The 15610-nt window shown below is 42.0% G+C and overlaps 1 protein-coding gene across 3 annotated transcripts; it reads left to right on the forward strand.

Moving 5' to 3' along the window:
* The first annotated feature begins 538 nt into the window (after nucleotides 1-538).
* LOC148997587 (uncharacterized) lies at nucleotides 539-13688 on the forward strand. Of its 3 annotated transcripts, XM_089119040.1 has the most exons (7): nucleotides 539-762; nucleotides 876-964; nucleotides 1135-1240; nucleotides 1592-1704; nucleotides 8627-8689; nucleotides 11909-12060; nucleotides 12273-13688. In XM_089119040.1, exons 1-5 carry the CDS (start codon nucleotides 691-693, stop codon nucleotides 8628-8630), a joined length of 384 nt encoding a protein of 127 aa, XP_088975166.1. In that variant the 5' UTR covers nucleotides 539-690; the 3' UTR covers nucleotides 8631-8689; nucleotides 11909-12060; nucleotides 12273-13688. The 3 variants fall into 3 exon arrangements, 1 of the variants encoding a protein (XP_088975166.1); XR_016146356.1 differs by lacking the exon at nucleotides 1592-1704 and having other exon boundaries at nucleotides 541-762; nucleotides 12273-13687; XR_016146355.1 differs by lacking the exons at nucleotides 539-762; nucleotides 876-964; nucleotides 1135-1240; nucleotides 1592-1704; nucleotides 8627-8689 and adding an exon at nucleotides 10544-10869 and having other exon boundaries at nucleotides 12273-13683.
* Nucleotides 13689-15610: the final 1922 nt, after the last annotated feature.

The raw sequence follows: 15610 nt of genomic DNA on the forward strand, positions 1-15610 counted from the left end.
TCAAGGTTAGTACACAATTTATTGAACACTGCAATATACAGTAAATGTGATTAACATGTAACTGATCTTCACTCACTCATCAGTTGTGTATTATATCATACAACTGACAATACAACTGACACATACTCTTGTGTGTGTGTGTCTGTGTGTGGGTCAAGTAATATGTCCCTGCTTTTACCTTGGGGCACCAGTCATGGAGTTGCCTAGACAATATAAATGATCCAATTTGTAGAGCCTCTTACTGTATTGTCAACACAAGGAAGACACAGTTGTAACAAAATCTAATTGATTTAAAAAATATATACAAGAAAACTAACAACACTATTAAAATATAGTAAAATGCTAAAGGTCAGTATGATTTAAAGTAAAGTAGAGAGAATAGAAATCTAATTTCTTTGATGGATGGTAGAATATTAGTTGTTTACTTATAGGGCCAAAAACTTATTTCTGATTAATATATTAATTAATTATTATTATTTCAATATTACTTATATATTAATTTCTGTTTCTAAATAGTTGGTTTGGCAATGTTTTCTTGGGTGTCTGGCTGGGCCATGACACATTGGAGAAAGTGTAATTTCTTTTAACAGCAATCAAACTTGGGTCATGGGATGCTTTTTTGTTTGTTGCTCACTACACCTCAAAATATGTGTGCATTAAATGTTGATTTTATTTTAACTGAAACTTCAGATGGATCCAAAACAATTTAGGTACATCATTGGGATCATTAACGAAAATCAGCACTGGACACACAGACTGACGGTACTGTTTATATGTTTTAAAAGCAGCCTTAATTATCTTTTAAGTGGTTGGGTGCAATTTTTTTTAGAGTTTAAAGTTTTGTTGTAATCATTTGCAATATCTTTATTATTAAGATTATGATTCCACAAGAGAAGAGGGCTCTGTTCTTTGATCCTCTAGGAGAGACCACATCTAAAGTCCAAAGGTGCCAGAATGTGACAAGGTAAATCAACATTTAAAACAAGATCTTCTGAAATTCTAAAGGTGTTTCTTGATATTCTATTTAATTTAATAAATTCCAAATTCAAGAGATTTATTATCACGTTCTCAATGTACCTATTTTTACCCCATAATCATAATTACCTTTTTACCCCATAATCATAAATATTACAGGTCCTTTATGATACACAAGGGCTACAACGTGCCCAAATGGGTGTGTGAGACACTGCCACATTCATGCCAACAGGATGGCAGTTCTTGTGGACCTTTTGTCTTGAAGGTAAGTTAAATGGATCATTATGCCATATATGACTTTCTTTCCTTAGTGTACCACCAGAGGTAAATACAATGTAGATGGTTATTCTGGATGGTAAATGGATATCAAATGATAAATATTGAAATTAATGGTGACTTCCATTGAAATACAAGACAAGGATATATTAGGAAGAGTGTTACTGTTGAAAATAGAAGTTAAGGTTGTAAATTTTAGTTATCATTCTAGTATTGACATCATTCTTTGGAAATCCCTCACTTATATTTTAGGACAGAAGGTCAGTCTTGCAGCCTTAAATATAGAAAAAAAATAAAATACATTACATATCATTGTTAATAATCACTTTTCTTTTTTTAGTTTGCAGAATGTGTCTTAAATAATGAGTCGCTTCACTTTTCCACATCTGAGGAAAGTGTGGCTGCCCTAAGAAGTTGTTCGATAGGAGGATTGGAAAAAGTGGACTGTATAAGGTGATAGTTCAGATCTAACTTTCCTCAATGGGGTGTCGGTCAGAACACACTGGAATCAGATCAGTTCCATGCAAATGAGGTTTATTTGTTAACAGTCTTTGGGCTGTACACAACACAGCAATACACAGGCTTTACTTATCACTGGTATTTGTGCGTACGTGTGTGTACGTGTGTGGTATTTATTCATTGACGCACTTTGCACACACAGTCTTGCTTGTACAGTCCCGCTCGTACAGTCCCGCTCTGAACTGATGATGACTGAAAGTAAGTTGCGCATGCGCACATGACTCGGCCTTTCTAACACAGCCGCCCCCAAATTTGGTTACAAATTTGCTCCATTAAAAGGCCAACACTATATGGATTACCGTTAGTCACTAGTGTGGTTTTCATCCCCTTCATCTCGGATCTCTGGAAGAACAATCAGTCGAGAGATGGGTCTTGTGTAGACTTTGTCCTTAATCTGCACCTCGACCGTTCGAACTCGACTATCAACCCCAGGAAAGACATTAGATACTCTTCCAATCTGCCAGAATGAACGGGGTAACTGAGGGTCAACAAGCATGACGACTGTCCCTGGTTTGATGTTTACTGATGGATTCTGCCACTTTCCTCTGGCCTGCATGTCAGGTAAGTAATGCTTTATGAAGGCCGTCCAGAATCTGTCAGACAATACTTGTGAATGCCTCCATCTCCGTCTTCCTAGGAGCTCAGACACTGGATAGATGACTTGGGGTAGGGACCCATCTGGCCGCCCCATCAGAAAGCAATTTGGGGTGATCGGATCTGCATCAGCAATGTCCGCTGAAACGTAACCAAGAGGTTTCGAGTTGAGGATGGCCTCAATCTCTATGAGGACAGTTCGAAGCACTTCTTCAGTTACTGATTCTGAGCCCATGGTAGTGTAAAGTGCGGCCTTTACGGAACGAATCTCGCGTTCCCACACCCCTCCAAAGTGTGGGGCAGCTGGAGGATTGAAATGAAAGCTGATTTGTTGCTTCGCTAGCTGCTGCTGTAGATCACCACTGAGCTGACTGAAGGCTTCTTTAAGTTCTCTCTCACCGCCTCGAAAGTTGGTGCCTTGGTCTGAATATAGCTCTGCAGGTTTCCCACGGCGACCTATAAACCGACGTAGAGCCATGAGAAAGGCATCACTATCTATAGATGTCAGTACCTCAAGGTGCACTGCCCGGGTGGTCAAGCACTTAAATAAAAGTCCCCACCGCTTCTCCGTCCGACGACCTATTTTGACCAGAAGAGGCCCAAAGCAGTCGATTCCTGTTGAATGAAAAGCAGGCTTGAACAACCGAAGTCGTGGTGGAGGGAGATCAACCATTTTCTGCGAGGCTGGCTTCGACCTCCATTTGCAGCATTCGAGACATGTTCGCTGGTGCTTTCTCACTGCCTCTCGCCCTTTCAGTATCCACACCTTTCGTCGAAGCTCTGCAAACACTCGTTCTGGCCCAGGATGGCAAAGGCGAGCATCATAATCCTTTATGAATAACTGAGTGTTAGGGTGACTGGGATCCAATACTATAGGGTGTACTGTGTTTGGGTCTAGTCCTTCCACCCGTCGTAGTCGTCCTCCAACTCGTATCAGATCATTGGTTTCGTCGTACTCTGGGGATAGACAAAGTAGACGGCTGCTAGAATGAACAGGTTTCCCGCTCTTCAACAGCTGGTAGTCTTCAGCAAAATTGTCCATTTGGACCTGTCTCAGCGCAGTCAGTTCTGCCTTTTGATAATCGCTAGCTGAAGGGGAGCCACTCTTTCCTGCCGCCCTATGCAACTCCTGTGCTACAGCTTCGACCAAGTCTTTCCAGCTACTAAACTTGCTACCATCTGCTGTCTGTGGTGCTGAGTTGATCACGCCACAGAAGGCACTTCGCTTTAATTCCGTAGTGTCATCAAGCAAAAGGCTGTGCATATCTGGTGGTGTTGGCCAAGTACTCTGCTGTTGGAGGAGGAATTTTGGTCCTTGGGTCCACCGATTGGGTTCAGCAAGGTCCTTTAGGCTCTTACCACGGGTAAGATCATCCGCAGGGTTCCTGGCAGAGTCAACGTAATGCCATGCTTTAAGGTCTGTCAATTCTTGAATCTCTGCCACCCTAGTGCCCACAAACACCTTGAAACGGCAGGATTCGGAATGCAACCAGTGGAGGACAGTTGTTGAATCTGTCCAGAAAGTGACCTTCTGGATCTTCAAGGTGAGCTCATTTTCAGCCAGCTTGGCCAACTGCGCTCCTATTAGAGCAGCACACAGCTCCAGTCTAGGAATTGAGCACTGCTTACGTGGGGCAACACGTGATCGGGCTAGGAGGAAGGAAAGGTGTATCCTCCCACAAGGATCTTCTGAACGAAGGTAAGCAACAGCCCCATAGGCCTTCTCAGAAGCATCTGTGAAGATATGGATTTCCCGAGTGACCTCTGAGTTGTCCATACTGCATGGAATGTAGCACCTAGGGAGTGCTACAAGAGGTAAGTACTGAAGCTCAGCTTCCCACACCTTCCATGCCTGCTGAAGATCATCAGGAAGTTGTGGATCATCCCAGCTCCTGTTCTTGATCCAGAGCTGTTGAACAATCACCTTGGCTCGCGTGGTGAAAGGAAGAATGACACCAAGGGGGTCATACTGGCTTGCTAACACACGATATATGTTCCGCATCGTCAGAGAACTGTAAGTAACGGGTCTATGTTTGAATCCTAGGTGGTCCGACTCGCAGTGCCAATTCAGTCCCAAAGTGGATTCACGTGGGTCTTCTTTATTGTGTGATAGCCACAGCTCTAACTTAGGAGATCTGGCCTCTTGTGGCAAGTGACTGACGACTTCTTGTACGTTGCTGGCCCATTGACGGATATCAAACCCTCCGGACGCTAGCAGCTTACGAAGCTTGTCTAGTAACTGCCGTGCCTCTTGAGCCGATGGGAAGCTCTGCAGACAGTTATCCACATAAAAACAGCGTTCCACGGAATGTCTCACATCTTCATCCGCTGTGCTGTGCGATGAGACATGTCTTTGGAGGGCGAAGGATGCACAGCAGGGACTGCACGTGGTTCCGAACGGCAGCACCTGCCATTCATAGATGTCAGGGGGATCATCTCGTCTCATGCCCCGCCAGAGAAAGCGCAGAAGGGGCTTGTCCTCAGGTAGGAGTAGAACTTGGTGGAACATTCCACGAATATCCCCGCTGATAGCCACACAATGCTCCCTGAAGCGAAGAAGAACACCTAGCAGAGAAGGGCTCAAAGTTGGACCAGGCATCAAGGAATCATTAAGGTTCAGTCCCTTATATTGGTATGAGCAATTAAACACAATGCGGTCCTTGCTGTTGTGACTGACTAAGTGATGCGGGATATACCATGTCTCCTCCGCCATAGTACTTGTACCAGCTGAGAGTTTGGTCACTGCGCCATTCAGTTCTAGTTTCTCAATCTCAGCATTGTACACGGCTGCTTTCTCTGGATTTTGGGTGAGTCGTCGTTCCAGACTCCGGAGACTTGGGAGCACAGCCTCCTTAGGAGCACAAAATGAGGGTGAATCCTTTCTGCGCAACAGGGGTGTTGCGTAACGTAAGATTCCATTCACCTCCACGCGACTTGTTTTAGTCTCCAAGAGGTCAATGGCCTGCTGATCCTCCCTAGACCTTGTCACCTGCTTCTCACAGCGAAAAGGCAAAACGTCAAGTTGCCATAGCCTTTCAACATCTCTTTTGAGTTCTAGTTCCGCAGGGGTGAGAGACAGGAAAAGGCATTGCTGTGGCTGCAATTTGGTCTCCAAGATCTTGGCTGGTCCCTGCAGTGTCCATCCTAGCCTTGTCTTTATAGCAGCCGGACCACCAGGTGGACCAATTCGGACAGGTGCAATCGGTGTGATCAGGTGGGTGTTATCGGCTCCGATGAGAAGTAAAGGACTCACTCTTTCAAAGGCTTGCAGGGGGAGACCTTTAAGATGCTTGTACTTCTCCAACAAACTGACAGGATAAGAGTAATCGGCCAGACCAAGACGTTTCGCAGTGAATGCTGCATTGATCTTAAAGATCTTCTGTGGTTGAGTGGCAGGAGATATGTGGAAGGTAACCGTGGTACCACTGATGGTCTGCACATCTTGGCGGATGGTCCGCAAGGCTATGTTTTCGGCTTGACCTTGTATACCGAGCTCATGGGCGGCATCAGGAAGAAGAATAGTGCGCTCGGACCCGTCATCCATGACAGCATAGGTGTCGAGTGTCTTGTCTCCATAGCGCAGCAAGACCCTGATGACCTTTAGGAGAACACGCCTACAGTCAGTGGGTCTGTCCAAGTACAGTGTCTCAGTGGTTGAACTAACAAGGCAGGAACCTTCTCTGGGACTCTTTGTGTTGACCTCATGCAAGATTTGTAGGTGCTTCCCTTTGCAGATGCTACAAGGCTTCTTGAGTGTGCACTGGGCTGCTTGGTGTGCACGACCACAGCGCCAACAACGATGATTGGTCTGGATCCATTCAATCATTCTCTGCTTATCGAAGGACTTAAAGGTGGGACATTGACTGAGATAATGATCCTCGTTATCGCAGTATGGACAAAAGGCTCTCGGTGGAACTTTAGGTTTCTCCACTTTTACTGGCTTAACCTGGACTGGTGCTGAGAGGACCTTTGTGGCAGTATCATCTGCTCCATGAAGAATGGTGGCTGAACGTACAGTGGGTTTGGTTTCTCGCCGGCGTTCTGGTCTCTGGCTCTTGTAACTGATCTGTGTTTCACTGCTTTGGCACCAGGCCTCATACTGAAGCCACTCAGAAAATTCACGAAGGTTATACACAGAGCCAGGACGATGGTACATCTGTCTTCGGAATCCTGATCTCATTTCAGCCGGTAACTTACTCAACAGTCTCTCTACATGCGACCCGCATCGAAGTTCAGCTTCACCTTCATCTCCAAGAGTCTCCAACATACCAACAAGAGCCCTAATGTGCAGAGCAAAATTATCGAAGGCCTCATTATCTCCTCGTCGGATATCTGGTGAATCCATCACTTTGGCGATCTTCTTGAGTGCCAACTTATGTGGCTGACCAAACCTTTCATTCAGAGCAGCCATGGTGTCTGAGTAGGGAAATGGTGAATTGAGGTAGGAATCTGCCACCAAACGAGCTTCCTCTAGCTTCAGATGGTCCAACAGGATTTGGTACCGGAACAGTTCTGTGGCATCCGGTGGTAGAAGGTTCTCAAGGGCTATCTTTAACCGATTAAACTCGCTGGGGTCTTTATTGTAGAAGTTAGGTATGGTTGGCACTGGACCTCGATATGTGGTTTCTTGCCTTGCAGGATTCACATTAGAGGAATAAGGAGCTCTATGTGCTGACTCTGGCCCAGAGGCTTGTGGGAACTGATAATGCACCTGTGGTTTGGGATAATCCAAGGTCTCTCTAGGGGGTTCGTATAATGTTCTTGAATGCCAGTGAGGGACAGGAGTATCCTCATAAAGACCAGGCATTGACTGAGCCATTCTCTGATAATGAGAATAATTGGATCTATGTGAATGCTGCCAGGGAGAGGAATTATGGTTAGCACGTTCACCACACAGGACTGAATCAATCTGTGGTCTAGTGGGTGCGGCAGCCAGGATCTGATCTTTCATAATCTGAAGTTCACCCATCATTGTTCCCAGAAGGTTTAGCATGCTAGGTTCACTTTGAGGCTCTACAGCCCTGTTCTTTCCTGGTTTGGGCAGGCTGTGATAACTAGTCTTCTGGTTCAAACTGAGTAGAGGGCCACCTTTTGTAGCAGGACATGGGTGTTGTAACCCCTGAGATGTTGCTGTGGTGTAGGCCGTCTGGCAACGCTTACCATAGGTAGGTGGGAGCAAAGATGTAGTCACCATGGAGTGTGGATGGTAGGATGCCGTTCCAGGATGTGGGAGGAGTCTATCCTGTGCAGGGAAAGATGTACTTGGTAACGGCGTGGACTGATGTTCTTCCCATGGCCGATGATATGGAGAAGTCTGAGGACTATTAATTGACTGCACTGGAGCGTAGGTGGCGCTAGGCTGTTGCAGCCCTATGTTATCCATTCTTTGGATAAAAGGATCCCTTTCCTCAGCTATAGGCGACCATTCATCGACTGTGTCCCATGGATCTTGACTTATGGGACTCGTTCCTCTGGTAGAAGGTGAAGAGATGTTCACTGCTGCATCTCCAAGCCACTGTGTATGCTGTGTTGTGTGAGGCGATACCAGCTGACTGCCTGCTCTACGATGTACAGTTGTAAGATCATAATCTTTGAGGTAAGCAGGAGGATGAACTAGACGTTTTGGTCTTACAATCTGTGCATGTGCTTCTTCAGGATGCATATTGACTGATCAATTGATACTGATACTGATTCTTTGTCCATGAGAAATGCCAGATCCGGCTCGAAGGACCATTTGTTCGATAGGAGGATTGGAAAAAGTGGACTGTATAAGGTGATAGTTCAGATCTAACTTTCCTCAATGGGGTGTCGGTCAGAACACACTGGAATCAGATCAGTTCCATGCAAATGAGGTTTATTTGTTAACAGTCTTTGGGCTGTACACAACACAGCAATACACAGGCTTTACTTATCACTGGTATTTGTGCGTACGTGTGTGTACGTGTGTGGTATTTATTCATTGACGCACTTTGCACACACAGTCTTGCTTGTACAGTCCCGCTCGTACAGTCCCGCTCTGAACTGATGATGACTGAAAGTAAGTTGCGCATGCGCACATGACTCGGCCTTTCTAACAGAAGTAAAATTGCTGCTTGTGTCTTGCAGCACACTGGTAAGTTTCAAAGGTCCAATTTTCATTAATTCTTTTGTTCCTTAACCATTAAACAGTGTTGGTAAAATGTGATTATTTATTAGCGTGTAAAAACTTGTGATGTTTTAAGAACTTGTTTTATGATAACATTGTTTATTCTGCCTCAACTAGATAACCTGAAGGACCTGTGCCATCTGTGGGGACAAAAACAATGGCAAAAAAGTGACTAACTGGGTAAGCATTCCAATAAAGAATATTGTCTTTTATCAAACCTTTACGGAGCCCCTCTAGTCCCACTTTGGTAAAAAAAATTAATTATAACTATCTTGTGGCCTCAAGATAGTAACTCGTGGCCTCAAGATAGTAACTCGTGGCCACAAGATACTAACTCGTGGCCACAAGATACTAACTCGTGGCCTCAAGATAGTAACTCGTGGCCTCAAGATAGTAACTCATGGCCACGAGATAGTAACTCGTGGCCTCAAGATAGTAACTCGTGGCCTCAAGATAGTAACTCATGGCCACGAGATAGTAACTCGTGGCCTCAAGATACTAACTCGTGGCCACGAGATACTAACTCGTGGCCACAAGATAGTAACTCGTGGCCTCAAGATAGTAACTCGTGGCCTCAAGATAGTAACTCGTGGCCTCAAGATACTATCTAGTGGCCTCAAGATACTAACTCGTGGCCACAAGATAGTAACTCGTGGCCACAAGATAGTAACTTGTGGCCACGAGATAGTAACTCGTGGCCTCAAGATAGTAACTCGTGGCCTCAAGATACTATCTAGTGGCCTCAAGATACTAACTCGTGGCCACAAGATAGTAACTCGTGGCCTCAAGATAGTAACTCGTGGCCACGAGATAGTAACTCGTGGCCTCAAGATACTAACTCGTGGCCACGAGATACTAACTCGTGGCCACAAGATAGTAACTCGTGGCCTCAAGATAGTAACTCGTGGCCTCAAGATAGTAACTCGTGGCCTCAAGATAGTAACTCGTGGCCACAAGATACTAACTCGTGGCCACAAGATAGTAACTCGTGGCCACAAGATAGTAACTTGTGGCCACGAGATAGTAACTCGTGGCCTCAAGATAGTAACTCGTGGCCTCAAGATAGTAACTCGTGGCCTCAAGATAGTAACTCGTGGCCACGAGATAGTAACTCGTGGCCTCAAGATAGTAACTTGTGGCCTCAAGATAGTAACTCGTGGCCTCAAGATACTATCTCGTGGCCTCAAGTTACTAACTCGTGGCCTCAAGATACTAACTCGTGGCCTCAAGATAGTAACTTGTGGCCTCAAGATAGTAACTCGTGGCCTCAAGATACTATCTCGTGGCCTCAAGTTACTAACTCGTGGCCTCAAGATACTAACTCGTGGCCTCAAGATAGAGTTAGTATCTTGAGGCCACGAGATAGTATCTTGAGGCCACGAGTTACTATCTTGAGGCCACGAGTTACTATCTTGTGGCCACGAGTTACTATCTTGAGGCCACAAGATAGTTATAATTAATTTTTTTTACCAAAGTGGGACTAGAGGGGCTCCGTAAAATCCAGAGTTTCACAGGTTTTTTTTAAACACCCGTTTCAGATTCAAAGAAGCTTCACAATCGGCTAGCATCTGCACTCAAATCAGCAATCACCATTCTAAAATGATTCATCATCGTCAACCACAAAGTATTATAAAGTTGCTTATAACCTTATTAAATGAATTTTAACAATATAAACCTTATTAATCCATTTCTGCATCACTCATCTCGTGTTCAGCGCATCTCTCGTCTCGCGTTCAGCGCGTCTCGCACACTTCCGTGTCATGCGCTGACGTCATACACAACTTGTGTACGTGTAATACATCACGTGTTCGGTCAACTTTTTTAATTAAAAGTTTAGCTATAAAAACATGCAATTATATATTATCCATTTATTTATTTTTTTAGTACCAAATTTAACATGGGTTACACTTAGGAAGTGATATTACATTGAGAACATCCTCCTCTTTGCGGTCTCCTGCTGGTCTGAGGAACTTCTTTTACAGCATCTAAACTTTACTTCCTCTATTCGTTTCTCGCACTCTTGCTCAGTATAGACCATTTCACAAGATGTAAACAACACTGGTCCAGAAGCACTTCCTGTTTCAGTTTTTTAACACTACATAAAAGCTGGGATAAAATACAACCAACAGAACATTTAAAACTGAATCAAAAAGTTAAACAAACATCTTTAAGATGTTTTCTTTACATGTGAAATAAAGAAAACAGTTACAAACTGAAACAGGAAGTGCTTCTGGACCAGTGTTGTTTACATCTTGTGAAATGGTCTATAAGAGGCTGTGTAGAGTTGAGAACGGATGAATTATCTGCTGACGACGGGATTTAATAAACTCTGGATTATTCTACATCTCTTCTTCTCACAGGTCAGAAACATGTTTCTAAACACATTCATTTCTCATCTTTAATGAGGAGATTTATTTCATATCAATGAATGGATTATTTGCTATTTTATCAGAAATATTTTAATATATTGATGCCACTTGCAATTTATTGAATGTTTGTGTAACATTGTAACACAGTTTATTCATCATTTGTCCATATATTTCTTTCATAGTTTAAAATTTGATGTTAATCAAGATCTGATAAACTTATCATTGTTTTCACTATTTCTTGCATTTCTTCCTGATTTACATCGAATTTAAACTATGAAAGGAATATATGGACAAATGATGAATAAACTGTGTTACAATGTTACAAACAACAAGAAAGAGTGAAAACAGATGGACTGATATCAGTCATTATATATACATACTATACACAGATCAATCATCACACATGTCTCTGTATTTAAACCCTGTGTCTTGTTCCAGTGTTTGTGGGTTCTTGATGCTGGTTTCGTTCTCTGTGTCTGAGGTTTTGAGTGTGTCACTTGAAACCACACATAATGAGACAAATCTCTAATGCACTTTAAAATACGTATTTGTATATTTCTGACATCTCTAACGTCTCTTGTCCGTTATAACAATTTGTTGAGTTGTTTTGCACATATTGCATGGAGTTTTTGTAGATAATATTGTCACTGAACTGAGTACAGAACAGGATTAAGCACTAACAATTGAATTAAAAACTGAATTTATCTGCAGTGTGTACTTGATGGGCTTTAATAACTGACAAATATAACATTTTAAGACTTGATTTAAATATTGATTGGTATCAATGCAATTCAGATTCAATTCAGCCTCTCTATTTATATTTTAATAACCAGTTTTGTATCCAATCAGGACAATATATTTGACATTTATCATAATCATTGATTATTCTGAATATTGCTGTGTTAATCTGAGATGTTGTAATAATACTGAGCTCATGCAGATGTTGATCAGATGTTGATCAGGAGTTGATCTGATGTCTCGATATGATGTTATATCGCTTTAATGAAACACTGTCTGTGTGACTGAACAGATTCAAAAGAAGAGGAGAAAGAAAATCAGCAGAAAACAAGAAGACTGAGAGAAACATGGAGGACAGAAATGACACACAAACCAGAGAATCACGAGAGGAAAGAGGACAGACACTTGTCAGATGTGAGAGTATGGAGAGAATAAAGCCAACCTGTGAGTGTTTGATCATTATTGAACTTTAATCTTTAAATTTTAGTTTTGTTGTTAGATTTACAAATAACCCACAGTTAGGAGAGTGCTACACCAACCCATAGGGTTACTCAAAATGTTAAGTGAGTAGATCTTTGTGCACTAGAATATTGAAGCTTGTGATTGTTGTGATGGAGAACAATATCCAATAAACTCAATATATTTGTGATTTCTAGTGTCCTGTGATCGAGACGGGCCTGTAAAGATGAGATGTGATTCTGATGTCAAAACTGAGGAGAGATTCTCATCAAACCATTCATCATGTTCTCAAGAACACACAACATCACTGACATCATCATCATCATCACTGACATCCATCAGCAGCTAAAGACCTGAACATCTTCATCATCATCATCACTGACATCCATCAGCAGCTAAAGACCTGAACATCTTCATCATCATCATCACTGACATCCATCAGCAGCTGAAGACCAGCAAAAAGTCATATAACTGACGTTTTGGGACGTCTTTTGACCATACGTCAATATTCGCCTTTTTAGGGCCCCCTTAAACGTCGGTAGATGTACTGTAGGTTATGGGATCCTAACTCTACCCCAGACCTAAACCTAACCCTAAACCTAACCCGTCACCTTACTGACGTTAAAGGTAAAGCGTCAGTTGTATGACGGCCCGGGATCGCCATCTACCGACGTTTAAGGGTACCCTAAAAAGGCGAATATTGACGTATGGTCAAAAGACGTCCCAAAACGTCAGTTATATGACTTTTTGGGATGAGAATGGGTAGGGCTGGGCGATATATCGAACGATATTGAATGCGCATCTAATCAGTAAAACCGGTTCCTTGATTAGCAGTAAATCACCTTCACCTGCTTTTAGATGGACGATAGGAGTGTTAAAGTTAATGAGATAATTAAGTGATTAATTTAGTGATGATTGAGCATTTTTGAAGACGCCTGATGATAACAAGCAGAATCACTGAAGGACAAAATCACAAATTGTAAGCCACCGTTATGGAGATCAGTGTCTGCTTTAGTTGGGCTCTTGACACTTATACTTTCACTTTTAATTTTGTGTGTCTGCTGTTATTGATTAATAGCAGTCAAATAAGACATATTTGATCTTATAGTGTTGGTTATGTTTTGACATAATCATGCTGTGATCTGTAAAATGAAACTTTTCAGATGATTTGACTTAACTTGTTAGCAAGATTTTAGTGATTGTACTGCATATCTGTATTTTTCTTTTAACATAAATTAATGAATAAATATTATTCTGATCCAATCACTTTCATGCTTATTTAGAAACACAGAGATCAATAATCAGCCTGTCTATCTCAACTGTGGTGGCGAAATTAATCCTTGTTGCCACCAATCACAACTCTTTAATGGCTCCCATCATGCATTGCGGTTTGAATAAATTATGATCTGAATCGTCTATGTAATTTACTTTTCCTACTTGAATATTCTACTCGTCACCGTTGTTGAGAAGCATTGACTGAATCTTGAGGTCTGTGTGTGCCTAAAGGAAAGATTTTTTTCTTTTAAGCAACTTTTGAGAAAACTGTCTATTATATTTAACATTCTGGACATTTATTCAGAATCTAAGTCATACACTAAGCAACAGAATAAATTATATGTTATAAATTTTATAAATAAACTTTACTATAAATTATATATATATATATATATATATATATATAATTACATAAATTTCTAATGATAAATGTCATTATATGACCAAAATCATTTTATTATTGTTTATTTTTGTTCATCTGATAGATATAACTCAGATGCAACAGCAAATTAAAATATATAGTTAATAATATAAGGGTCAAGAGCCCAACTAAAGCAAACACTCATCTCCATAACGGTGGCTTAAAATTTTAGATTTTTTCCTAGTGATTCTGCTTTAGGTGTCTTCAATAATGCTCATCATCACTCATTTAATCACTTAATTATCTCATTAACTTTAACACTCTTGAGTGTGGACTCATATACACTCCCAGGTGTGTTAGTTTAACACGGGAGGTTTTGTCCTGACGAAGAGCCGTAGTTCACTGACCAGCTGAGCCATATCGCATTAAATATCGATATCGATATGTCCTCGATATTAACGCGATATGGCTCAGCTTGTCAGTGATCTACGGCTCTTTGTAGTGAATGCCGCTCCATCTGAAAGCAGGTGAAGGTGATTTACTGCTAATCAAGGAACCGGCTTTACTGATTAGATGCGCATTCAATATCGTTCGATATATCGCCCAGCCCTAAGAATGGGTTGTGAAGACCTGAACATCTTCATCATCATTATCATCATCACTGACATCCATCAGCAGCTGAAGACCTGTGACCATCATCAAACAAACTAAATGTTGGATGATTACTCCGTTTGTGTGGTACACAGTGAGACATGTTACCAACACTAAAACATAAACTGAAACTGTTATATAATTAGCCTTTCCATCGGACCTGTCAGTCTCTGTACTGTTGTCCTGTTGCTTCCCCCTTGCCCTTCCAGCAAAACAGATGTTTTCAAAGCATGGTTTTGTTTACTTGAAGGCAACCTTAGCGTGATGTTGGCCTTTTTAAGATAACAGCGAACAGCATGGTTGTTGTGAGCGCATGATTTTACACCAATCTGTAAGCAAAGTCAAGTTAGACCTAGCTTCACAACTCACTTAGTTAATGCAGCAGTTTTGTCATTTTTGCTGTCAGCAGAGGGATAGCAACAGAAAGATGAATGTTGAAAGGTTATACTTTACTGTCGTATCAATGTCAATACAGCAATGGTTTGCCATGGTTGAAATAGTAACATAGCCTGGCTAACGCCAGACCCAATTCTCGTTGAGACTTGGGTCTGGGAACCACATGTTCATTTTCTCGTATTTGAGGCGTGGTTTACGAATGCCCGGCGCCGTTTATTGGGTGCTAAGAATGTCTATCAAATGCGCCTGTGCGTAGCTCATAGCCAATCGTTTCAATTAGAAAAACACAAGTATTATGCACAGTTTAACATAGATGTTAAAGTTGTTATTTGCATTGGAAATTGTTAGCGCTTGTACTTCACAAGTTTAAAAAAAATTAAAATTTAATTTAATGACTAAAGTGTCACCAACTTTAATCAGGTACGTGTGCACACCTGAAAGTTATGCTACTAAAGCGGTAGCTGTATATTGATATTGAAAAGCAACACAATTTAGTGGCACTGTGACAACCACAGTAGGTAGCCTACAGGCATAATGACAATATGATATTAATAAATACCACTTACCATTTATAAGTTAAATGGACTTCGTCGATGACAATGCCTAGCAGGTTGGTACTATAACGTTACTCCGTATAACTACAACTCCGTGGCTAACATGTCTTGCCACTTTGCACTCATCCAGGCCTCAGGACTGCCGAACAGAAGTTGGTATCGACAATTCTTTATCGCGTTTTCTTTCTTGGGACACAGCTGAGCGGCAGATATTCCAAGGCTGACCGCCTCCTGTACCCGGTCCTCCATTAGGGCGATTAATGGCGAGACAACAATAACGACTGGGGTCTCGCGAAGT

The sequence above is a fragment of the Pimephales promelas genome, chromosome 2 (assembly GCF_988280905.1).
Source record: "Pimephales promelas chromosome 2, fPimPro1.hap1.1, whole genome shotgun sequence".
NCBI classification, from domain to species: Eukaryota; Metazoa; Chordata; class Actinopteri; order Cypriniformes; family Leuciscidae; genus Pimephales; species Pimephales promelas.